The sequence below is a fragment of the Danio aesculapii genome, chromosome 10 (assembly GCF_903798145.1).
Source record: "Danio aesculapii chromosome 10, fDanAes4.1, whole genome shotgun sequence".
Classification (NCBI taxonomy): domain Eukaryota; kingdom Metazoa; phylum Chordata; class Actinopteri; order Cypriniformes; family Danionidae; genus Danio; species Danio aesculapii.
The window spans coordinates 4,351,673-4,376,627 of NC_079444.1; the positions used below are offsets into that span (position 1 = coordinate 4,351,673).

At 37.0% G+C, this 24,955-nt stretch overlaps 1 protein-coding gene across 2 annotated transcripts; it reads right to left on the reverse strand.

The window, feature by feature from the left end:
- Positions 1–596: 596 nt before the first annotated feature.
- Positions 597–9,197, reverse strand: LOC130236054 (interferon-induced protein 44-like). Of its 2 annotated transcripts, none has more exons than XM_056466621.1 (7): positions 9,091–9,197; positions 8,899–8,932; positions 5,318–5,522; positions 5,043–5,189; positions 4,762–4,933; positions 2,490–2,590; positions 597–864 (listed from the first exon to the last, which is right to left on the reverse strand). In XM_056466621.1, exons 1-7 carry the CDS (start codon positions 9,119–9,121, stop codon positions 694–696), a joined length of 861 nt encoding a protein of 286 aa, XP_056322596.1. In that variant the 5' UTR covers positions 9,122–9,197; the 3' UTR covers positions 597–693. The 2 variants fall into 2 exon arrangements, with proteins under 2 accessions (XP_056322596.1, XP_056322597.1); XM_056466622.1 differs by lacking the exon at positions 9,091–9,197 and adding an exon at positions 8,745–8,802.
- Between the last annotated feature and the right edge of the window lie 15,758 nt (positions 9,198–24,955).

A 24,955-nucleotide genomic window follows, 5' to 3' on the forward strand; every position in this document is an offset into this window, starting at 1 on the left:
ATTTTGTTAAAATAAATAAAGGAAAATCACAGCACTTTTCATTTGACATAAAGGAATTTATTTTAAGTCATGTCCTCTTTCCAAAAATAAAGTTAAAGTCAATAAGTTGAAGTCGGAATTATTAGCCCCCCTGTTTATTTTTTCCCCCAATTTCTGCTTGATGGAGAGAAGGTTTTTTTCAACACATTTCTTGGCATAATATTTTTAATAACTCATTTCTATTAAATTATTATTTTATCTTTAAGATTAAAGATTTTATCTTTAATAACAGTAAATAATATTTAGACTAGATATTTTTCAAGATACTTTTATACAGCTTAAAGTGACATTTAAAGGCTTAACTAGGTTAATTAGGTTAACTAGGCAGGTTAAGGTAATTAGGCAAGTTATTGTATAACAGTCTGAATCTGAAAAAAATATAGCTTAAAGGGGCTAATTTTTACCTTAAAATGTTTTTTAGCTACTTTTATTCTAGCCAAAATAAAGCAAAAAATATTATCAGACATACTGTGGAAATTTCCTTGCTCTGTTAAACATCATTTGGGAAATATATATATATATAAAAAATAAATAAAAAAAATCAAAGGTGGGGGGGGGGTAATTCTGACTTCAACTGTATGTAGTTAAAAAGTGTAATGATTTGTTATCACAGCTGAGCCAAACTAATAATATTCTCTCCACACACACTTTTCATCATTTAGAAGCAGATTCTCTCAGTCTATCATTAGCAAGGTTTACAATTTGATCAAATGCTTTTAAAATGAGAACATCGACATTATCATCTGTGTTGATCTCATCGCAGTAGTTCTTGACTGGGAAGATGGAACACATGGGAACCCCAATGTTATCACTGCACAACTGCATCTAGAGAGAAAATAGTAAAATAAGAAAATGTAAAATGTTTGAACAAGTACTTATTTTAAGACAATCCAAAAGCAGACTGTTTCAAAAGGTTTTATTCAGACAGCAAAAATAACAGCAGTAATATGAATTTTAAAATAGTTACAGTTAACATTTTTTGATATATTATTTATTGTACCAGACAGAATTTAGTATTTTATTTTGAAATACCCATTCATGTATTTGTGCTGATTTAATTTTTTTCCCCACAGTCTACAAAGCATTTAAAGGGCACCTATGGTAAAACAATCTACTTTTCAAGCTGTTTAGACTGACATATGTGCATGTATGGTGTATAGACTGTCATATCGGGGTGATATAAGCACACCCAGTGCTTTTTTTTTTTCAATTTAACAACATAAAAAACGGTGGACCAATTGGAGCTGTTTTCAAATCGACCGCTACCTGATGTAGGAGAGCGGTCCCCCCGCCCACCAATATTGATTGACAGGCGCGTCATCATATCCTCAGTTTGTTGATTCACGTCCGCCATTTTCAGCGTGAGTCGAAGCGATATCACTAAAGGAACACCCTAGCTCTATTTTTAGATGCAAGGCTCATTGGGCTCAACACAAGAGCAATATTCTCCACATTATCGCTCTAATCGGAATTATTGGTTGTATCTTTAGGTAGGTTTGCAAACATGTGTACTTCTCATTGAGTCTACCTTATACTTCAGCCGTTTGCATTTCTCACGATCCCAGAAGCTCCCTGTGATCTTAACTAGCATGCGTTTTAGAATTCTAAACATCGGTTTCTATCAGGGTACACTCAAGTCGACGGCTGGGTGCCGCGGACCGCTGCAGAAACCTATGTTTAGAATTCAAAAATGCGTGGCGCGACGATTCGAGAACTTCATGTTTCTGCCGCGCTACAGAGAGTGTCTGGTGTGTCGTGTCGCGGCTTCAAGCGGCGCATCCGGTGCCTCAGTCAAAGTTAATTCAGTGTGCGTGGTTATTAGTTTCTGTGTACAAGCTCGGCACTTGAAACTAGCACACAGTTGGCTGTAAAACTGTACAAAGACACAAATGATTTTCTACTCTCTGCTTGGTCTGTGTCAGAGTCGTACATGTACGACTGAATGGTGATCCTCTCTCTCCTTCTCCGTCTGCCTGTCAGACTGTTGCAAACGCAGAGCGGGTGAGCTCATGACCCCGCCCCCTTGTTACATTGGCGGGAAGCCGAAACTAATTTACATGTGAAGCAACACACCCCTAAATCAGCAAACTGTGGACACGCCCCCAACATGACACTTTTTAACACATTATAATAAAAATCTGAATTGTGTTTTAAACTGAACCTAAACTGGCACACTCAGAAGAACCACAATATTAATATTACATCATAAAAAAGAGGTAAACTATGTTCCCTTTAAATTCACTAACATTGTGACATTATCATACTACAGGCCTCAAAACCACTTTTTTCTTAGGGACTTTAAAATGGAAATTGTATTCTAGTAATAAAATGCTGAATTGCATTTTAAATATTTGTATTGCATTGCATTGAAAGTGTTTTTCCCCTCCTGGAAATCAAACTCATAAAATATACCATTGATATTACCATACTCTACAGCTTGAATGCTTTACCTTCTCTTTGATCTTCTTGCTGATGTATATCTTCCTTATGTCTTCTTTCACCAGTGGACATACTTCATCCACTTTAGTCATGATAATCACTTGAGGGATCCCTAAAACGATTGCACAGATTCAAGATTAGTGGTCTGCAAATGCTGTTTTTGCACAAGACTTGATTTGGCTATGCATTTTGACCCATGACAAATAACATGACATTGGATTCCGCACGAGGTAAAATGCACGACCCTTGAATAAAAGATGATCAACTGCCAACTGTTTAGAATGTTATGACAACTGGGAGGTATCTATCAGAGGTCAAGGAAAAGACCCCTTTTTACCAAACCCAGTAAAAGTGCGATCTCTTTCTCTCACTCATCTGAAAAATAGCTCATGAGGTGTGACTGCTATAAAAATTGCACAGGACCTATGGAAATCACAACAAGAGACCATACAATCCATCTAATCCTATTCATGTTACACAAACTCTGCTGTTACCAAAATGGATGAAAGTTCAGTCTATTCACATATGTGACGCTGAAACAAATAAACGACAACAAAAAATCCCTTTGTTGCACATATATATTTTTAGCAATAGCCAAAAAAAATCATTGTATGGGTCAAAATGATAAATTATTCTATAAATAATTTAGAAAAACATAGATTTTTTTATACCAACAATCATTAGGATATTAAGTAAATATCACGTTCCATGAAGATATTGTGAAAATTTCCCACTGTAAATTTATCAAACCTTATTTTTTTTCTTTAAAAATCTTAATAATAATAATAATAAACGTATTATTTCAAATGTCTCAGTTACGAATGTAACCCTCGTTCTCTGAATAGGGAACAGAGACGTGTGTCTGGAAGACACTCTGGGAGGACCAATCACTCTGAAGAGTAAAAAAAATGGATCAATGAATGCAAATGAGTTGGCAGAGCTTGACTCTGCAGGTGCCAGTGATTAATCATTAACAGAGTATATAGCTGGCACATGCAGAGCGAGCCTTAAATTTTTTGCCTGCTGAAGAGCCAAACACTCAGTTAACAGCTGGAGACTCAGCTGCTGTGGCATCGGAGACACATATCCATTCCGTATTCAGGGAACGAGGGTTACGTACGTTCCCCTTCATGGGAAATGCGACATGTGTCTGGAAGACACTTTGGAAGAGTGTATGGAAAACGTCACAGCAGCTAAGCCTATCACGGCCTTCCAATGCCCCCTAGGCCCTTTAATTACCATTACATGGGAGCATAAGTGCACATATCTCCGGGTTAGAGAGCATGGCGCAGCAAGCGTTTTGTGACACAGAGCTTAGTTTCCTCCTGATTGGCCAGGGTTACCCCGTAGTCGGGAGTAAGGCTGCGGTCGCACTGGGCTTTGTGTGTGCGAAATTCTGTCGTATGGCGCTGCGAAAAGGGGCGGGATTAAACAAGATGATTAGACATTTAAAAAAGCCCGCGATTGCTTCATGTTTTAAATTTCTGGCCAGAGAGGTCATGTTTTGATCCTCGGTTGGTCTCACGCATTCAAGTGATGCGATTTCGCAGGTCAGAGTTCACCAAGCTTGAACTTTGCACTACAGCGAACTGCGAAACTTAACGCATGACCCTGTAGTCTGACACATTCGCGTGCGTATGAATGGAAGTCTATGGGAGGAAAAGCCCAGTGTGACCGCAGTTTTAACCTGCTCCACTTGAAGATTAGGTGTTGCCCAGCCCGCAGCTCTACAGATATCTGTAATGATTAATCTCTGGCACCTGTAGAGCCGGGCTCTGCCAACTCATTGGCATTCATTGGCCCGTTTTCTTACTCTTCAGAGTGATTGGTTGGCTAGTGTCCTCCCAAAGTGTCTTTCAGACATAAATCAAAGTTCCCATGAAGGGGAACTACAATTTAGACTATTCAAATGAGTTCCACAGAAGAAAAGAAGGCCCTGTTCAAAACTACACACTTAATATGCACTTGGATGCTTGTGAATTTACAATGGCCACATGGCATGTGTCTGTTAAGTTCACAATGCCACATGGTGTCCCATTTACCATTGTGGGTTTATACAGTTACTAGTAGTTATACAGTTACTCATGAGCACCTGTTTTGCACTCTTTGTGTGTGAATTTTCTGATGCCATTTACAGGACCAGAATTAAGAAACACCTAATTGTAAACTCTTCTTTATTAGAATAACATAACTAGGTCCCTAATAAAAAAAAGAAAATATTAATGCAGCCTCCTTAATACTTTTTTCCAACATTATTAACATCATGTTATCTAAAAATCTTACTGCTATCTCTGATACGATGACGGATTATTTTCAGTTTTTCATTCAATTGTTCATTCATGTATTGGACTGTATCCGCAGCCACAACATAAACCATGCAGAAAGCCTTATCAGAGAGTGAAGGGTCACTGATGTAATCTTGACTCTTGTCATTGATTGGGTCCTCTGGTTTGAACTAAGATTCAAAATAGAAACAAAATACATTAAATGGTTTGTCAAATATAGCAAAAATATAAATCATTGTGAAAATAAATTTAGTTTTTAAATGAATGTGATTTAATTACTTTGTATTCATCCTTCACATGTCCATATATTGTTTTGATGACATCCTCCGGCTGACTCCCAGCCAATGCTTCAGGTTCTAAACCCATGATGTCAGTCAAGTAAAAAGGCAGATCACCTTTCACACTTCTGACTTGGTGTGCTTTTAGCTGATAAATAAAAAGTAGGGGAAACATTGATATAAATCTCAGAAGCTATATTGTAACCTTACTGTACATACATTAGGTTGTTGTTACATTAGATGTTTGTTGTGCAATAATTATAAATAAATGCATACTTGTTGTGTAAAACTGTGACTGCAGACACCACTCGAGTCAACCACTGCTGCACTTGTGATTCGTCCTTGGAAGGTACTGTTGACAGAATTAATAAAGCTGGACTTCCCTGCACCGATTTGTCCAGCTACCAGGATCTTGATGCACTTTACATTCGGATGACTCACAGAGAACTTTTCTAGACGCTTCTTCAGCTCTTCTTTCTGTCTGAACAAGAAACATGAATACTTGAAGTGCATAAAACAACAGTACATGATTAATGTTGTACTAATATGTACATTATATGTAACTTCATTATCAGCAAATGATGAGTTAAGGCATGCGCTAATCAAGACTGATGCTAACTATAACATGAGCCACATTAGTTCACATGTTTGTTAATTGTTGTGTTAAATAACCACATAATGTATTAAATAACACTTTAGTTTTAGCTAAATATAACTAACATGAACTCATGATCTGCTAATCATTATTTCATCACTTTACTTGGAGGGATACATTATCATTAACTAATTATTAACTACTCAGGTTACTCAGGTAACTCCTGTGTTTAAACCAACCCAGGCTCATTCTATAAACGTAGTCCCGAGGACGTTTCTGGAGACCGCGAATAATGTAGCCGGAGGTACGTATGGCTGCATTTCATTTTTTTAAGCGAACGCTGCGGGGCGGTATGACGCCGTTCCTTTTAGAGCTTGCCGACTGACCGCTTACCTTCATGTGGAGAACTTTCCCGCTGCGACCAGTTTGTCCGGTTAGCTCGTCCTGTACGTTGACTTGAGACGCAGAGAGGAGCTGACCATGACGACGACGACCGGGTTCGAGTCTGGGGACGAACGCTTTCAGAAATCAGGTAAGACTAAAACAGAATCCAAGAAATAAAGCGAAGAGGTTCACAACAGGGTGAGAGTGTGGTAAAATCCGAAAATGTGGTAAAAAAAAAATAAAAAATCGGACGAGGGCTTTTCTTTTTCTGGACGGCTTTTGTAAATCGTTGGTTGGGTTTAGGGCGGGCGGGTCAATCGGTAAAATTGGTTGGGTTCAGGGAAGGAGGAGGGTGGGTCGGCAGGCCGATTGGCCGGTCGCCCAGTCAATCATTCAGCCAGTCGGACAGACAGATGTTCGTTTGACAGCGGCCTCTGGTGGGTTCACGCGAGAACAGCGTGGGTGCGAACGGCACTCGCGGGAGACGTCTGAGAAGCCAAAAAGGCGCACACAGCGGCCTCCCGCATATTCGCAAAAACCAAAAACTGCAAAAATACGTACCTCCCGGGACGTATTTCGCGGTCTCCAGAAACGTCCTCGGGACTACGTTTTCAGAATGAGCCTGGGTTGGATTAACGTTAAACATTAAACAGTTATGCACGTTTGTCTTGTGCGTGTTTGCATTGAAAGCAATATAAAAAGTGTTCTGTTCACATCAAAACAAACAGTTTAAACATGGGAGTTCATGTTTGTTAATGTAACCTCCCATGAACTCCCATGTTTAAACTGTTTGTCTTGTGCGTTTGCATTGAAAGCAATATAAAAAGTGTTCTGTTCATATCAAAACAAACAGTTTAAACATGGGAGTTCACGGGAGGTTACATAAACAAACATGAATTAACAAGTAATTAAGGTAGCCATTATTCACACATGAACTCATATGACTGGTTGTAATTAAAGTCAGTTCCTGATTAGCACCTGCACATCATTAGTTCATAATAAAGTTTAATTTATTTATTAGTGCATCATTATTCATTTACTGTTATTTTAGTGTTACCTATAATATTTTCAAAAAACTTATCATGGTATTTCTATGAGACAAGGGCATGTTCTGCTAATCTGAAGCTTAAATAAATGGTTTCTGTTTTTGATAAAGTGATGCATTTAATATATGGTGTAGATATATTGTCATATTCGGTATTCGTTTCCCTTATTTACATCATGTGGCTATGTCCTTTTTAATTAAAAAAAAATGGTACAATCCCAGAAATAAAGGTACACTATCACTCACTGGGGCAGTACCAGTCCATACTAAAAGTACAGAAACTGTAAAACCCAAAAAGTTATCTAAAGTTAACTCAAACCATTTGAGGAAACCGAGTGCAACAGACCATTTAAGTTCAAAGACTAATCCTGAGTACTATGAACTTAATCCATTTGAGTAAATGAAGCAATTTGAGCACAGTAAAACCTAATAAATGAAGAGAACTCAAACCAATTGAGTACTGTTAAACCCAATAAGTCGAGGCAACTGGTTTGTAGCAATCAGTTTCCTCAAACGGATTGAGTTAAACTAATCTATATGAGTACTGTGAACTTGCTCCATTTAAGTAATGAAGTTTACACATTACCTTCAACAATGAATTCAAATGAGTAAAAATAACTTTCAGTAAATTTTGAGTTAATGACACTCATTTTATTTGATAAAGCTGACTGTTGGGTTTTACAGTGTATTAATACCTGAATGGTCCAAAAAGTACCTCTTAAATTTTGGTACAAATGTGTTTACCTTTTGAAAAGATACCATCCCAATTCTTAGTGTGCTTTTAAAGAGATAATTCACCCAGAAATTAAAATTATTTTAAGGCAAGGGAACTTAAGAAGAACCAACTTTCATCAGCGGTCTTGGTGAACTTCTACCGCTACACAATAGAAAGCATCCTGACCAACTGCGTCACAGTTCTGTTGCTGAGCGTAAGGCACTGCAGCGGGTGGTGAAAACTGCCCAACGCATCACAGGGACCACACTGCCAGCCAGAGAGGACATCCGGAAGAGACACTGTCAGCGCCGAGCACGCAGTATTCTTAAGGACACCTCTCACCCTGCTCACAGACTGTTTTCTCTCCTGCCTTCCAGCAGACTGAGGAACAGCTTTTTCCCCAGAGCTGTCTCCCTTTTGAACTCTGCCCCTCACTGACTCTTTTCCCCCCCGAAAACACCCCCTACACTCCTCTAACTTATACTCCTCACAATCACTGCACTGTTTGCACATTTAAATTTGCACATATTCATTGCACTACATTGCACTGATTCACTTATTTGAACTGTACATACCCACTGCACATGGACATTTGTAATTATGTACACACCCACTGCACATATACATTTGTAATTGTTTATCTATCTGCACACTTCTGATTATTAATAGCATCCTGTACATATTTACATTTATTGTAAATCTCTGTTCATAGCTAATACAACCTGTATATAATGTTCATAGTACATCCATCTGTAAATATCACCATAGTTTTTCTATAACTGCACTTAATAACTTATACCTGTAGCCTGCACTTGCTGCTAATGCACTGCTGGTTAGACCTAAACTGCATTTTGTTGCCTTGTACTTATACATGTGTAATGACAATAACATTCCAAACACATAGGACCATCATTCATCTTGAGAAAACAAATTAAGGTATTTTTGATGATATCAGAGTACTTACTGAGCCTCCATAGACAACAAGGGTCAACACATTGTTGTGTATTTCAGGTTAACTATCCCTTAAGTATGCAAAAGATTAAAAAAAAAAAAAAAATACAAAATGTGTATTAATATGAACACAAATACCATAGGCAGAAAATGTATGATAAACTTACCCCCAGTCAAAGTTTCTCCATTCTTTTTCCAATTCTATATTGAAAAATAAGTATATATAACAACATCTGAATTTAAGATTAAATCAAACATATTTCTTTCCAGTTAATGAAAAGTATGGCCAGTGTGTTTTGATATGTTTAAAATTAAATTAATATTGTAATATGACACACACAAAAAAATGCTCATCTCACCCTGGGATGGTTTTGCTGCCTTTCCTCCCATTCTTTGTAGTTTTTCCTAAGAATTTATTTGCTAGTTTGTTTCTTAGTCAGTTTGCAGCCCTGTCTATGGGCTCTCGCTTATATATATAGGCTGTTTTAGTTTCACTTTCAGACTTACTTATTTTATCCATAACTATATGTTGATGCAATTTGAATTAATATTTTTAGAGTTTTATAAATGAATATCAACATAAAGATAAAGATAATAAAAATAAAGAAAATAATAAAAGTAATCTTATTAATAATGAATATAGTTTATTAGAAATACAGTGTTTCTGGGAAACCGAAACATTTAAGTGTTTTGCAAGTATGGGCGAAGGTCAAAAATGTTAGAAACAGACAAAGTCCAACAGAGTTAAATGATTTTCAATGCGATATGTGCATGGGTAGATTTCAGCCATGCAGTCTTAACCCCTGCTTTCTTCTACATTATGAAAATACATCAGTTATACAAAGCATTAGCTCTGGTTCAGAAAGTACTTTTATCCATATAAATAAATAATTAAAAAAAACATTTTTCAAACATTAAACATTTTAAGATGGAGAATCACAACATTGCAATCGTTGAAGCCAACTAGTATGTGAAAAACAGGCAAAGGTTAAAGGATGTACAATAGGGGGATTTAATGAGGAAAATATCTACAATCCTACAAAGCATTGAAAATGACAATCAAATTAAAAATTATTTACTCATTCAAAGCTTTTTGACTGTGTCTATAGAAACAATGCAGCTGCAATCCAAATTATTCAACCCCTAAGATTAAAGCTTTTGTGAAAATCCTATGTTTAGTTTTAATGATATATAGTCACTATTTTGAACAGATTTTCTTTTTCCCTGACAGTTCATCTATATCATTATTATTCAACGCCTATGCTGCATTGCTGTCTTTAAGTCACTTGTTTGTAAGATAAGGAAAGCACCTGATAAAAACCTGATTAAAGAGCTAAAAACATATCTGTGCAGAGCATGACAGCAACACTAGGTAGCCAAGGCATTTATGAAAGGTTAACGTACTCAACTCTTGATCGTAAAGAAAATAAAATGCAGATTTGAATATTTCAAAAAAGAATTTGCAAAGATCTGTGATGTTCTGGAAGAATGTTAAAATGCATAGACTTAAGATTAGGGCTTTTTTATTTTCACTGTTTGTTTCAGGGATATTATTGTGTTTTCTTATTATATATAGTATGTCTGATAATATTTTTTCTTCTGGGAAAAGTCTTATTTGTTTTATTTCGGCTAGAATAAAAGCAGTTTTAAATTTTTAAAAAAGATTTTAAGGTCAAAATTATTAGCCCCTTTAAGCTATATTTTTTCTTGATAGTCTATAGAACAAACCATCGTTATACAATAACTTGCCTAATTACCCTAACCTGCCTAGTTAACCTAATTAACCTAGTTAAATCTTTAAATGTCACTTTGAGCTGTATAGAAGTGTCTTGAAAAAATATCTAATCAAATATTATTTACTGTCATCATGACAAAGATAAAATAAATCAGTTATTAGAAATGAGTTATTAAAACAATTATGTTTAGAAATGTGTTTAAATAAATCTCTCCATTAATCAGAAATTGGGAGAAAAATAAACGGGGGCTAATAATTCTCACTTCAACTGTATGTATGTATATATATATATATATATATATATATATATATATATATATATATATATATATATATTAGAGGTTGCACCAACTAGTCGACTAAGACTAATCGACTAGTCGACTTTAATGCTCTGCCGTGATGTTTTTTGATTGACGTCGACTAGTCGCGCTGCGCAGATCACATGGTTTGACCTGAAATACATGGCAGCTTTACACACATCTTACTGAATGAAACTGCCCTCAGATTATTTACAGTAATTTTTGAAATGTCATTTTTATGTCAGCGTCAAAGATTCACGTGAACTTTGAGTGAACTTTAAACCGTCAAACAGATCCAAGTTAGATTGCTTCATGCTAATACCCTAGAGCAAATGCTAGCCAATCATGTTTACGTAACCCTGGAAAAATAATGTGATTGATATATATATATATATATATATATATATATATATATATATATATATATATATATATAGTGAAATTTAACAAAAATGGCAACGGGAAAACAAAACTTAAGACTAAGACAGTAAGACAAAGGTCAAGATTAACATTTTTGAAATGTTGCTAATATAAAACCGACTAATTAGTGGTAAAAAAAAATGTTAACTGTGCTAATTATTACAAAATAAAAAGTATTAAAACAAGTAAGTACTAAAACAAAGTATGGTAAAATTACAAATTTCTATTTTTGTCACTCAATTACACATTGCATGAACTGGTACTTGAAACAGAGTGTGAAGAGGTAGGGATATAAATATACTCCTAAGAAAGGGATACTGCTGCTACACTCGCATGTAATCCAAAAAAAAAAAATAATTATATAGCTCATTATAGCTCAAAGTTGTATATTTCACTGTCACAAAATGTTCTTGTTTGACACAGTAACTTGTTGTATAAAAACTGTAGCAATACACCATTGCTAGAAACATGGTATTAAAACTTAAACATGCTGACAGGATGGTAATTCATGGTAGGAACATGCTAATTTATAATAATAGCATGCTAATTGAGGCAAAAAAAAAGTGTTTTTAACATGCAAACCCTTTTTAGAAACATGTTAGAACTTTGGGCTATCAATATGGTTGTCACACTGGTAGCCAAGGAAGACAGAGCTGGTTCTCGTTTCACAAGTTTTATTCAAAACAATGTCACTAATCACAAAGGGAATTCAACGGGTTGATGCATACGCTGTTGGGATCTTCATACACAGCAATACAAGTATCAGTAGTGTAGCATTCGATCTCACTAGAAGTTTGCTCGCTGTACATACGGTGGGAGAGTATACAGATACACAGTTCATCTAGTTGGTAGTGAATCTTCTGGTAAAACAACAAGTGTAAGCATTTGATCTCACAAGGTGTTCGTTCTCATTACCCACTGCAGGTGAATGCTCAGATTCACAGTTCATTAAGTTGGTGGTGAATCCTCTGGTAAACACTACACAAGTGTAAGCTTTCCACTAGATCGATGAGAAAGATCAGTAAGCAGATAAAGATCATCTGTTGGTGAGTATACAAGCTCACAGTTCATCAGAGTGTTGGCAAATCTTCTAGTAAACATCTGATAAGAATAATCACTTCCCTTGATCAGTATGAAGGGCTCGAAGACTCAAAAGTAGGCCCACACGGAATCTGCATGCGCAGAATTCTGCAGATTTTCAGCCCATCATTAATTCTGTCTATTTACTTGAGTAAATGTGTATAAATCTATATTTATTCCGTTTTTAAATTAAAGGACAGTAATATTATTGACTAATATGAAAATGTTCATCTAATTTATGTACAGTGCAGTTTGTACAGTAATATTTTCTGTCTTTTAGTAGAGATATTATATGAGAGACTTGCTTTGTTTACCAAATAAAGTCATTCTAATTGGATTTGGTTTGTAAACATTAAGTTAAAAAAGATATTATTTTTTATTTCACATATTAAGGTTTTAGTTATGAGACTCCCAAAATAATTCTGCAGAAATCCGCAGATTTTTACCAAAATTCTCCGCAGAAATAGCAAAAAACGTCCGCAGATTCTGTCTGGCCCTACTCATAAGGAAAATCCATGGAAGAAGGCAAAAAGACAAAGGAGCAAAGGTGAAAACAACCATCTGACTTCACTACCGGCGGACGAGTGAAACAAGAAGGTGTGTATTTATAGTGTCCTTGGGTAACAGTTGCAAATGATTAGTAGTCTGGCCAAGGTTCACGGGATTGGATGGAGGTGGTATCTGAAGGAGAACGTTGATTGGGTGAGCAGGAACGAGCCGGGGAAGTGACAATGGTAGTTTTCGTTTGATGCTGATTTGCCCAGTTCTTTTCTTGTCTTATCCTTCACCAGATCATACGATCTGGCATGTTTACATGACCTGATAGTTGGTGTTTCTCTGTCATAAAGCCTTGATCAGTGGAGTATTGCTATGATAGTTGTCTTTCTGCTAGTTTCCTCCATCTGCAAATGTGATCTCTTGAGCTTGACCATCTGCTTCTTTTATTCACATCTCTTTCCAAGGCCCTTCTCCCCTGATTGCCCAGTTTGGCTGGACAGCCAGCTTTAGGAAGAGTCCTGGTTGATTCAAGCCACATACACTCTTCAGTGCACAGTTTTCTTAAGATGTCTAAAATATAACACCAACAGCAGACTGTTTCAAAAATAGGCTCATTTTACAAGTCACTGAGAGCTCTATTTTAACAATATAAGCGTTTAGGGCGTGTCCGAATCTACTTTTGCTATTGTAACGATGGAAAAATATGCTTTGCGCCGCGGTGCATGGTCTAACAGGGTTGTGCTTATTCTCTTAATGAGTTATGGGTGTGTTTTGAGAATAAACCAATTAGAGTCTCATCTCCCATTCCCTTTAAGAGTCAGTTGCATCACGCCATGCTGCATTTGCTATTTACATAAAATTTTTGTATGTAAATTTGCTATTTACACACAAAAAAACGGAACGCTTCACTAGTGAGAAAACAGTTAAACAGACCATCTGCAGCGCAAGGATAAAGAATGAGCCTCCTCCATTCAGCCTTTTTACTTTCTCTTTCTCTTGTGAATAAGGAAACAGCATTAGCCTACATAATTAATTTCGTTTGTTAAGCGCAAAGGATTGTTTTAAAACCATTTCTAAATTCAGTTCTAATTTCCAGCATAAGAATAAATGAGCCATGATAACGAAGTGTGATCACAAAACGAAGTTATATCCAAACATTTGTGCCCCATATGGTCCAGGTGGACAAATCTAAGCTTGTTTTAATAAAACAAATATAAATATGCATAGGGCGGAGCAGTAGGTAGTGCTGTCGCCTCACAGCAAGAAGGTCACTGGTTCGAGCCTCGGCTGGGTCAGTTGGCATTTCTGTGTGGAGTTTGCATGTTCACCCTCCGTTCGCGTGGGTTTCTAACACAATATCAAAACCTCAAAATAATTTCTAATAAATTAAATTCACCACAGTTTCATTCCAATGAAAGATGATCCAAATAAATTTGATGCAGTTGAACTAAAATCCAAATGTCAAATCAAAGAAATTATACACATACAATAGTTAATGCTGGATACTTTATACAGTTTGTTCCAAGGCATATAGTCTGTAAATATACAGTTTGATTGCAAACAAGGTCTATTGAAATAACTGTCATACGTAAGCTTTGCCATCTTAAAAAAACATCTAACCAGTAAAGTGAGTAAATTCTAGACTATAAATTATATCTGGAGATCGACCAACAGATAAATGTTTGAAAAAATGAATACTTGACCCTCAATTCCCCTGTTTGTAGAGCATCAATACACACTTCACCTTTAAGTGGATGATTATATGCATTAGAAAAACCTTTGAAATATGTATATATATATATATATATATATATATATATATATATATATATATATATATATATATATATATATATCAGAATCAGAAAGAGCTTTATTGCCAGGTATGTTCACACATACGAGGAATTTGTTTTGGTGACAGAGCTTCTACAGTGCAACAGAATTACAGAGACAGGACGAAAACAGATAATAAATATATTTAAAAAAATAGAAGTAAGTAGTGAGTGCAAATATACAGATTGACAAGTGTATGTACAGGTATATTACTATATACAACGTTATATGAGCAGCTGTTATGTGCAAATTGGCATGTAAAGTGTGTTGTTAAATAAGTATATATGTGTATAAAAGTGTATAGCAAGTAGTGATGTTGGTTCCGCAATTATTATGATCAAGTGTTCATGAGATGGATTGCCTGAGGGAAGAAACTGTTTCTGTGTCGGGCTGTTCTGGTGCGCAGTGCTCTGTAGCGTCGACCAGAAGGTAAAAGTTCAAAGAGGCAGTGTGCTGGGTGTGAGGGGTCCAGAGTGATTTTGGCAGCCCTTCTGCTCGTTCTGGATAAGTACAGTTCTCGGGGAGTAGGAAGGGTTGTACCAGTGATTCGCTCAGCAGTCCGAACTATTCGGCGTAGTCTTTGGAGGTCGTATTTAGTAGCTGATATATATATATATATATATATATATATATATATATATATATATATATATATATATATATATATATATATATATAAATAAAAAAAACAGCAACCTGCTTTAACATTTGGGATTAAGTGAACTCTTCTCTTTTACAAACTTAATTGTTATGCATGAGCTGAAATTCTTCCATTTAATAAATCTTTTTTTTTTTTTAATACCAAAATAATAAAACCCCAGACACATCTCTTTCATTATTCATTTTACTGGTATATCTCAGCCACATTATGGTTATAATCTGCAACTTACTCCACTCATCTGCATAAAAACCTGCACTTGCAGAAGAAGAAATGAATCTAAACCCCACAGAGGTTTTAAAGAACCATATTAATCCTCATTATCTTGACGGTGCAGTACAACTACCTGCAGTGCGCACCAGGTTTAGAGAAGACCAGCGTTTTTCACAGTATTTTACAATCCAAGTCCATTTGAAAAACGTTCAGTCTCACCCAGGTAGTTCTCTGTATGAGTTCATTGTACTTTCCAGTAGTAAAAGACTAGCTTATCACAAATAGATTCATATTAACAGGCTAATTATTCTAACAAGTAGCTATCGAATGTATTATAATTATTATTAATCTTTTTTTTTTTTTACTTTTCAACTTAGAAACATAGCTACAACATGATTCAAGTAATTTTCTTTTCATTAAAAAACTACCCCTCTGAGGTTGCCAGGTTATGACCAGCATCTCTTTTTCTTATCAGTGCTAAAGACACTGAGAATACTTTGCTGATTTTGGTCACCCAAATACGTGTTATACACCATTCAAATCTGTTAGGTGTTTACTTTGTTTGTGTACACTCACAATAACAGCAAAAGTGTGTGCTTTTGCAAAGTAGGGACAATAAATCATGTGCGCATTGTTTCTTTTGCCTCTCCATGAACTGTTTTCAGAACCGTGTCACTAAAATGAACTGAAACACCTCGAAAACAAGACAAACAAACATGAGACATGTATCTATAAAAAAGCCTGAAGTGTCTTCTTTTAAATGCTGTAAGTCATGTTGAACTTTATCAAACAATATTTGTTTAACGATATAAGTAATCAGTATGAAACCATCATTACAGCGCATTCGGAAATTATTCATAGCGCTTGCTATACTTGCTAGGATGCACTGAAGGTCTGACAACTTGTTAAATGTATTTTCCAACCCAGGCTAATTCTGAAAACGTACCACTATAAACATTTCCGGAGAGCATCAAATATGTCCCAGGAGGTACGTTTTTTGCAGTTTTTGGTTTTGCGAATCCACCAGAGGCCGCTGTGTATGCTTTCTCAAATTTATCTCGCGAGTGTCATTCGTGCCTGCTCTTCTCGCATAAATCCACCAGAGGCCACTGTCGGCTGACTGATTACTGACCGAATGACTGACTGATCGACTGACCCACCCTCCTCCTTCCATAAACCAAACCAATAGTGTTTTAAGTGAAGTTTCATAAACTAATTTCGAGAGGAGCAGGTGATATGATTGAGCACGACTGGCCGCTCATCTGTAATCAGTAATAATCCAATCAGAGTGATCCTAGTTTACTATAAATGGATCTTTTTTTATCCAACTGCTCTATCTTCATTTGGAAGAATCCCCCCTTCCACCCCATCTCCTCCTTTTCCTCCCTTTTCTAAAGGGGGAGCTCTCGAGGCCTACCTGATCTCGGATCTCCTGATATGCTTATCGACCGGGCGGGAGCCCTGGGCTCAAATATCTCCGAGCTCAGGGTTCTCTCCCGGGACAGCATGCCAAACCTGCTTTACACGCCAAGCATATCTAAGTGGGAACTCTTGAAATAGCACTGATCGACAAGCCACTTCAAACAGTTTTAAAAAGCAATCAAGAAAAAGAAAAGCCCTCATCTGATTTTTACCACATTTTCAGATTTTACCACATTCTCACCCTGCTATTTACTTGTTTATTTTGCTTTTTGGCTTCTGTTTTTGTCTCACCTGCTTTCTGGAATCGTTCTTTGCTGGACTTGAACCCCATCATCGTGGTCAACTCCTCTCTGTCTCTCAAGTCCACCGACGTATATGGCGAGCTACTAGACAACCTGCTTACAGCGGGACAGTCACACAGATGTAAATGGTCAGGAATGGTGTCATACCGCTCTGCAGCATCCATTTGCTGAAATGCAACCATACGTTCCTCTGGCTACATAATTTGTGATCTCCAGATATGTATATAGGGCTACGTTTTCAGAATGAACCTATATTTGCATAGTAGATGGATGAATACAAAGGAAAAAAAGTGTGTATTAATATAAATGTATTAATATAAATATTCTATAGGTTCAGAAGAAAAAAAGAGAAAAAAAGTACTTTTTTTTTTCAAAATGTAGAAATTCAGTTTGAGAGGTCTGCCTAAAATGACCAAAAATGAAACACCTATACTCTGTAAAACCCAACAGTCAACTTTATCAAATTAAATAAGTGGAGTTGACTCAATTTACTCAAAGTTAATTATACTCGTTTGAAAAGAGTTTTGAACTCAGTGTTGAAGGTAATGAGTTAATTAAATACCTCATTACTTCAACTTAAATGGAGTAGGTTTACAGTACAGTAGATTCATTTTTAACTCAAATGGTTTGTAGCAATCGGTTTCCTCAAACAGTTTGAGTTGCCTTAACTTATCGGGTTTTACAGTACTCAGTTGGTTAGAGCAACCTTCATTTATTGGGTTTCACTGTGCTCAAATTTCTTTGTTTACTCAAATGGATTAAGTTCACAGTACTCATTAGGAATCTTTTTTTGTTTTTTTTTTTACTTAAATGGTTTATTGCAATCGGTTTCCTCAAATGGTTTGTTACCTTAGTTTTTTTGGTAAAAGTAAACAGCATAATCTTTCAGCTTGTCACAATTTTGCAAAAATGAAATATCAAATTTTTAGAAGAAGTTCTTCACTTCAAGGTTAAAGTGAAGCATAACCGTTTCAATTTCACTTGTTCCATCTTTTGTCTTTCGATGCAAAAATCTTATTCCATGTCAATGGCACTTTAAGAAAATTAAGTTACACTGATTCATAGAGTAAGACATGGCAACAACACTTGACTAAACAGCTCACTTGACTTCTCAACCAGCCCTGCTTCTCGCATCCTCCTTTGGGAAGATTTATGTAAATGAGGGACTTTGCAAATCACAACATGGAAAAAAAAAGATGTCTCCTATCAATTTCCAGGGAGAAGACACATTAAGTGAGCTACTGAGTAGTTTATCTTTGATCTGTACTTTTAAGGCAACCCAATTTCTTTAAAACTGATAGCTCATTCAAAAACTAAAAAATCCTGTAATCATTTCCTCAGCTTCCATTTTATTTTTCTAAATCTGTTCTGACTTTCTTTTGGTGAACACTAAAAGTAATTTAAAGAATGCTGGAATGTAGTAGCTACTGCCCTACAGTGTGTTCTTTTTTATTTTGTAATAATTATTATTTTCCTACTATGGATGTCAATGGATACCAGTTTCTAACTGTAACGAATGTGACCAATCAGACACATAATTATATAGCTTTATTCCACAAATGATACACCATCAACGTCTCCTTCCCGGAAAAAGAGTGGATGGTCAGTGTGTAATATGATTCCAAGGTGTTTACACCATGAAGGAATGTTTAGAAATGGACATGGGCAAGCTTCTATACACTCCTTGCTTAAGTTTAATGTAAACCTTTATTCTCTCATATTGTGTATTATGGTTTTAACACTTCTGCAATCAATGTTTAAATCTACCACAGCTAAACAAGATCATAGATGGTTCATGTTTGGTGTCCCTGCAAAGTTAATTTGCGTACTGAACGCTTGTTTACATTTTATGTTAATACAGGTGCAGCATATTAACATTTTAAGAAACTTTAAACATTTCTGCATGAGCTTACACCCAGAATGCATATGCAAATCACCATGCTTTGGAACAACAGACTATAAAACCTGCCTTGGGTGAGTTAACTTCTCATTGGTCAACTCAGCTCCAGAGGCTGGTACAAAACCACCCTTATAAAAGCTGGTGACTAAGGCCGCAGGCTGGGAGAACCCCAGAGAACTCCAGGGAGCAGGCCTGGACCCTGACAAAATGGGTTAAGCGCACAGCTCAGACATTCCCATCTCTAATACCCTTCTTTCTTTTCTTTCTGTCGAGAGTCTATTTAAGTTTAGAGTTCCACAAAACCAGAAGTCAACACGACTAGTCCTTTTGCTGCCTCAAAAACTGAAAACAACCTCCCACCCCACTCTATGCCTCACAGGACAAAGAGACGACCACCAGCTAACCACGTGAGAACCCCCGCTCAACAGAGGGAGTCCTTCACATCACACAAGGAACGCAAGTAACACCTCCAGATTACCACTGAAATGGTGTAAACTAAATGTAACCCTAAAGAAACCATAGAAGGGTTAAATCGATTATTTTTGGTTCCCACTTGGTTTGGTCTCACAAAATCCGAGGTTTTTACATCATTCCACTCTCTCAAACTCTTGTTTTTCTTTCTTTACTCGTTTCTACAAGCTGTATGAAGGTGTGTTTGAGTTAGGTGTTAGTTTCTGTTAGATTAGTCAAAGTTTTATTTTGTATAAAGAAAGGTGCCTGTGCATATTTATGAATCTAATGACTTAAACTTTGATCTTCTTACCCTGCTTAAACATAAATGGGTTTTTATTTTTGATAGCAACAGCCGTAGCTAATGTCAACTGTCTGTTCAAATGATCGCTGGATGATTTGTTTGTTCACATTTAAAGAGTCAATTCTCTTGAAGCTCCCTTCAAATGAATCTTCAATCCACTTTGAGCTAATTTGCTACACAACATTCTTCAAAATATTTTTTTTGTTATTGTTTTTTTTTTGTTTGCAATAGCAAAATCAGTTTATTATTAAATCACATAACCTGTATTTCAACATTTTATTTAATTATTTAATTTTTCAATTATCCAATGTATAATTTATTGTAGCCAAACAAGATCCATAGATTCTAAAAGCCAAAGCTTAAATATTCAGTGAGCTTTACAGAAAATCATGGCAACAATCTACAACAGGACCCTGAATCACAAGGACGACACATTTATGAGTCGCATCAACACCTGAGAGATTACATTGACCACACTACAGCGAGATGAAGGAAGCAAATCTTTATCTGCCCTGACTTTATCTCTAGCATCGCTAAGAGAAGGACATTTTTACAGCCATAAAGGATGGTTTGTGTTGTGTGAAAGGCATGGACTGTACGTTTCCCTGCTCATTTTCTGTTAGATCTTGATTATGAGAATCCTCAGTCGGAATGCCCTCAAGAAGCACAATGCTAGTTCACTGAAGGTTTCTTATAAGAAGCTGACAGGAATGTACTGTATATAAAGGCCGCTGATGTACAAATATATATAATTGATCTGTAAACAGAAAATCTTGGCAATTTGTTTCTCAAACACGTTCCTGGAGGACCACCAACACTGCATGTTTTGGATGTTTCCTTTGTCACACCCATTACAGGTCTTTCAGTCTGTGCTAATGAGCTGCTGATCTGAATCAGATGAGTTTGATTAAAGAGACACAGGCTGCATCTTACTGCACTGCATTTGAATTTAAATGTACTACTCGACTGTTAGAAAAGTACGTTCTATAGAGTATGAATTTGAGTAGTATGAATGGAATTCGGACGTACTACATTGGCCATTTTGTCATGATCACGTGACCTACCTGCGTCAGTTGCGTCGATTCACTCTCATTCATGAATTCTCTCCCAGGGCATTATAGGATAGCGTAGCGTGCATCAGATGCGCACTTCAGAATTTTGGCAGAAGTAGTTAGTCATCTCGGTGGTACTGGCATACAGTTTTTCGAATTCTATAAATTCTAACATACTACTCGGCTCACATATAGCGTACTAGAAGTTTCAGATGCAGCCATAGACCATGAGCAGAGCTAGTGGTCCTCCAGGAACGTGGTTGAGAAATACTGCTCTATATGTCCAGTAGTGTCTCCATTGTTTGGAAATAAAGAAAACATTGGAATATCTCAGTTTGGAGTGGACCCTTAACTTTGTAACCTTGCATATTTATATATACACACAGCAACATTACACAAAACTGTGAGGTGGAAAACCGACACTCTTAATAAGCTTTTAATGAATAAATAAAACAAATGGCCATCAAACTGAAAGCAAAATTAAAACAATCTGTGCGGGCCCAGTCCTCTCTCGTACCTCCTCTGCCATCATTCTTCCGCTTATAATCCAGAAATCCTTCTGTGGGATTCGAGGCCGGTGTGCACCACAGGTGTTTTTCATAGTTTTGTTCCCATGGCTCTTGGTCCCGCTACCTCGACCACATACCCGCAACTCCCATCACAGGCTGGGGGCACCCCATGGCTGTGCATATTCTTGGGGTAGGGTTGGAACCACAGCACCCGCTGCACCTTTGAGAAGGGCCGAGAGAAAAGGAGATGGAAAAAAAAGAGGAAAGACAGAGTAGACTGAGAGAGAGGAAAGATAAAAAAATAAAATTGGGGCTCTGTTATCCAGACACGCTGCCACATGGTCCTTCACCAGCTGAGAGATCTGACGACATGTTGGGAGCACTGTGGAGAAATCTATCCACCTGTACCTCTTTGGTGTCCGGCGGCAGTTCTCCTGGCTGGTGGCATTTCTGGTCTCCTGCTCCGCTCCTTCTTCAGTGGACTGAAGCAGGCTTTGGCATCATGGTGGATTGTGGCGACTCCCCCGACCTCCTTGGGATGGCTCCCTTCAGCACTTTTCCTTTCGGTGGTCAGCCCCCCGCTTCCCCTGCACCTCCCCATGCTGGGAGCTGGCAGCAGGCAGATCCTTTCCTCGCCAGCCTCAGCTTTTAATAAGTTTTTAATGAATAAATAAAACAAACGGACAGCATCTCTTTACAGAGACTGCCGTCAAACTGAAAGCAAAAGTAAAACAATATGTCCTGGCCATTGCTGTTTTTGTTTTCGTGAAACCACCAGAGCCTGCTGTTTATGCTTTTTCAGATCTCAAATTTCTCTCACGAGTGCCATTCGCACCTGCTCTTATTATATATAAATCCACCAGAGGCCGCTGTTGACTGACTGACCAACCTTCCGATTTCCCCCACCCACCCCTTTCCCTAAACCCAACCAATAGTGTTTTAAAAAGTAACGATTTACTAGCAAATACCCACCCTTATCCTAAACCCAACCCGTCCAGTGTTTTGAAAAGCAATCCAGAAAAAGAAAATCCCCCTGATTTTTTTTTCCCCCACATTTTCAGCTTTTACCACATTCTCACCCTGTTATTTACTTGTTTATTTCTTTATTTTTTGGCTTTTATTTTTGTCTTACCTGCTTTTCTTGTCATCGCAGTCAACTTTCTGCATCTCAAGTCCGTTAACATACGCTGCGAGCCACTGGACAAATTGGTAACAGCGGAAAAGCTGTCCATATGGAGGTAAGCGGTCAGCTGCTAGCCCGAAAAGGAATGGTATTAGGATAGATATTCATACTCATCACTGGCCTTTAAAGTCAACAATCTCAGTCTGATCACCATAAGCTCCAATGAAAATCAAGCTTTGTTGTTTATCAAAAAGATGATTTGAATGCAGGCGAACTACTTTAAATCATTTTGCATGAGCTTCTCTTGTGGCTTCTCTTCTTTTGGTGCTCAAAAATCACTCATTTCCCTATACAGCTGTCATTTTGTTTGCTTCACATACTTCTAAGACACACTATTTCCAAGCCCTGCTTGAATAAACAATAATTAACATTTATGGAAATCAGAGAAATTGACTGGTGTGTAACTTATTATGCAAACAAGGCGAGTAACCTTGTAGCTTTGGCGTCCAAGGTTATGCAAACTGGTGGTTTTACATGTAACAGACTTACAGCAGGGCTACTGAAAGCATCAGTGTTGTTGATTGATATTGATATAGTCCGTATGATACAGGGTGTCCTTTTATGACCATGATTCATGTGTTTTCCCACCGCTTTCTATTTGTGTTGTTCATTGTTGTTGGGCTACAAAACCCGAAAATTAACTTTCATTGTGCTGTGGTGGCATTACGGCTCATGGCAGCTCAGTGTGACCTCAATAAAACAAAGATCCTGAATGCGTGAGCAGAATTTCCTCCAAGCTACCAGTGCCAACAGATGTTTGATATACTGGAATCCATTTTTCAAATTAAAAGCTCTCCTCATCACATAATTAGCTGAAAGAGCATGGCAGGTCAATATCTCGCTAGCGGAGTGAGAGTGCATCTCATTTGCCTGACCAGTAATATAGGTTTTTGGCAAGCATGCTAAATTTAGCTTTGCTAGACAGAATATAGTTTCTTATATTTCTCACTGGCCACTTTATTAGGTACACCAAACTGGTACCAGGTTGGACCTCCTATTGCCTTCAGAACTCCCTTATTCCATCATGACATAGACTAAACTAGGTACTGAAAATATTCCTCCGAGATTTTGGTCCATATTGACATGATAGCATTATTCAAGTACAGTGAACTCATTGTCATGTTCAAGAAATCAGTCTGAGATGATCAGTGCATTGACATGGCGCGTTATTCTGCTGGAAGTAGCCATCAGAAGATGGGTACACTGTTGTCATAAAGGGATGGACATGGTGAGCAGCAATACTTAAGTAGGTTGTGGCGTTGACACAATGCTCAATTAGCACTAATGGGTCCAATGTGTGCCAAGAAAATATCCCCCACTACATTACACCACCACCACCAGCCTGAACCATTGATTCAAGAAGATGGATCCATGCTTTCATGTTGTTGACGTCAAATTCTGATTGTCCGAATGTCGCAGCGAAAATCGAGACTCATCTGACCAGGCAACGTTATTCCAATCTTCTATTATCCAATTTTGATGAGACTGTGAATTGTAGCCTCAGTTTCCTGTTCTTAGCTGACAGGAGTGACACCCAGTGTGGTGATTTGCTGCTGTAGCCCATCTGTCTCAAGGTTGGACATGTTCATGGTTAGACATGGTTAAATGCTCTTCTGCATACCTTGGTTGTAATGAGTGGTTAGTTGAGTTACTGTTGCCTTTCTATCATTTGACCATTCTCCTCTGACCTCTGGCATCAACAAGGCATTTGGCCCCACAGAACTGCCGCTCACTGGATATTTTTTCTTTTTTAGATCATTCTCTGTAAACCCTAGAGATGGTTGAGTGTAAAAGTCCCAGTTGATCAGCAATTTCTTAAAAAATCAGATGTATATATACATATACACACACATACATACATACATATATATATATATATATATATATATATATATATATATATATATATATATATATATATATATATATATATATATATATATTTTTTTTTTTTTATTTGAAGGAAAGATGAGAAAACAAATCTAAATTTAAGTAAACAATTGGCTGGTTATAACTTATAAGTAAGCAGTATCTTCATAAAACTGTTTAATTAAAATAAATGATCAACAAATTAATCTGTCTTGTCGGTCTTTACAAGTGAAGGCATTATCTACACACAATATATATGAATTCCAACTTAGAAAAATACTTCAAACTATTTATGAAAATAACAGACAAATCCAAATGTCCAGTTCAGCTTGATGACATATCGTGTCTCCGATATCGCCTGTAGTCCCATTTAGCAACTTGATAGCAACTGTCTTTTTAAAGAAGTGTAACCGATTTAAAACGTCAAGAGTGTGAAGTAACTGATGTGTTTTATTTTGTAGCCACAAACCTTATTTAAGCAATTTAATCGAAGTCCT

What these genes read in the sequence shown, in the direction of transcription:
- LOC130236054 (XM_056466621.1), bottom strand. Translation starts at nt 9,121, where the DNA reads ATGGGAGGAAAGGCAGCAAAACCATCCCAGG. An exon ending in GGCAGCAAAACCATCCCAGG is followed by an intron (nt 8,933 to 9,090) that starts GTGAGATGAGCA and finishes TTTTCAATATAG; the next exon opens with AATTGGAAAAAGAATGGAGA. An exon ending in ATGTGAAGGATGAATACAAA is followed by an intron (nt 4,934 to 5,042) that starts GTAATTAAATCA and finishes TTTGAATCTTAG; the next exon opens with TTCAAACCAGAGGACCCAAT.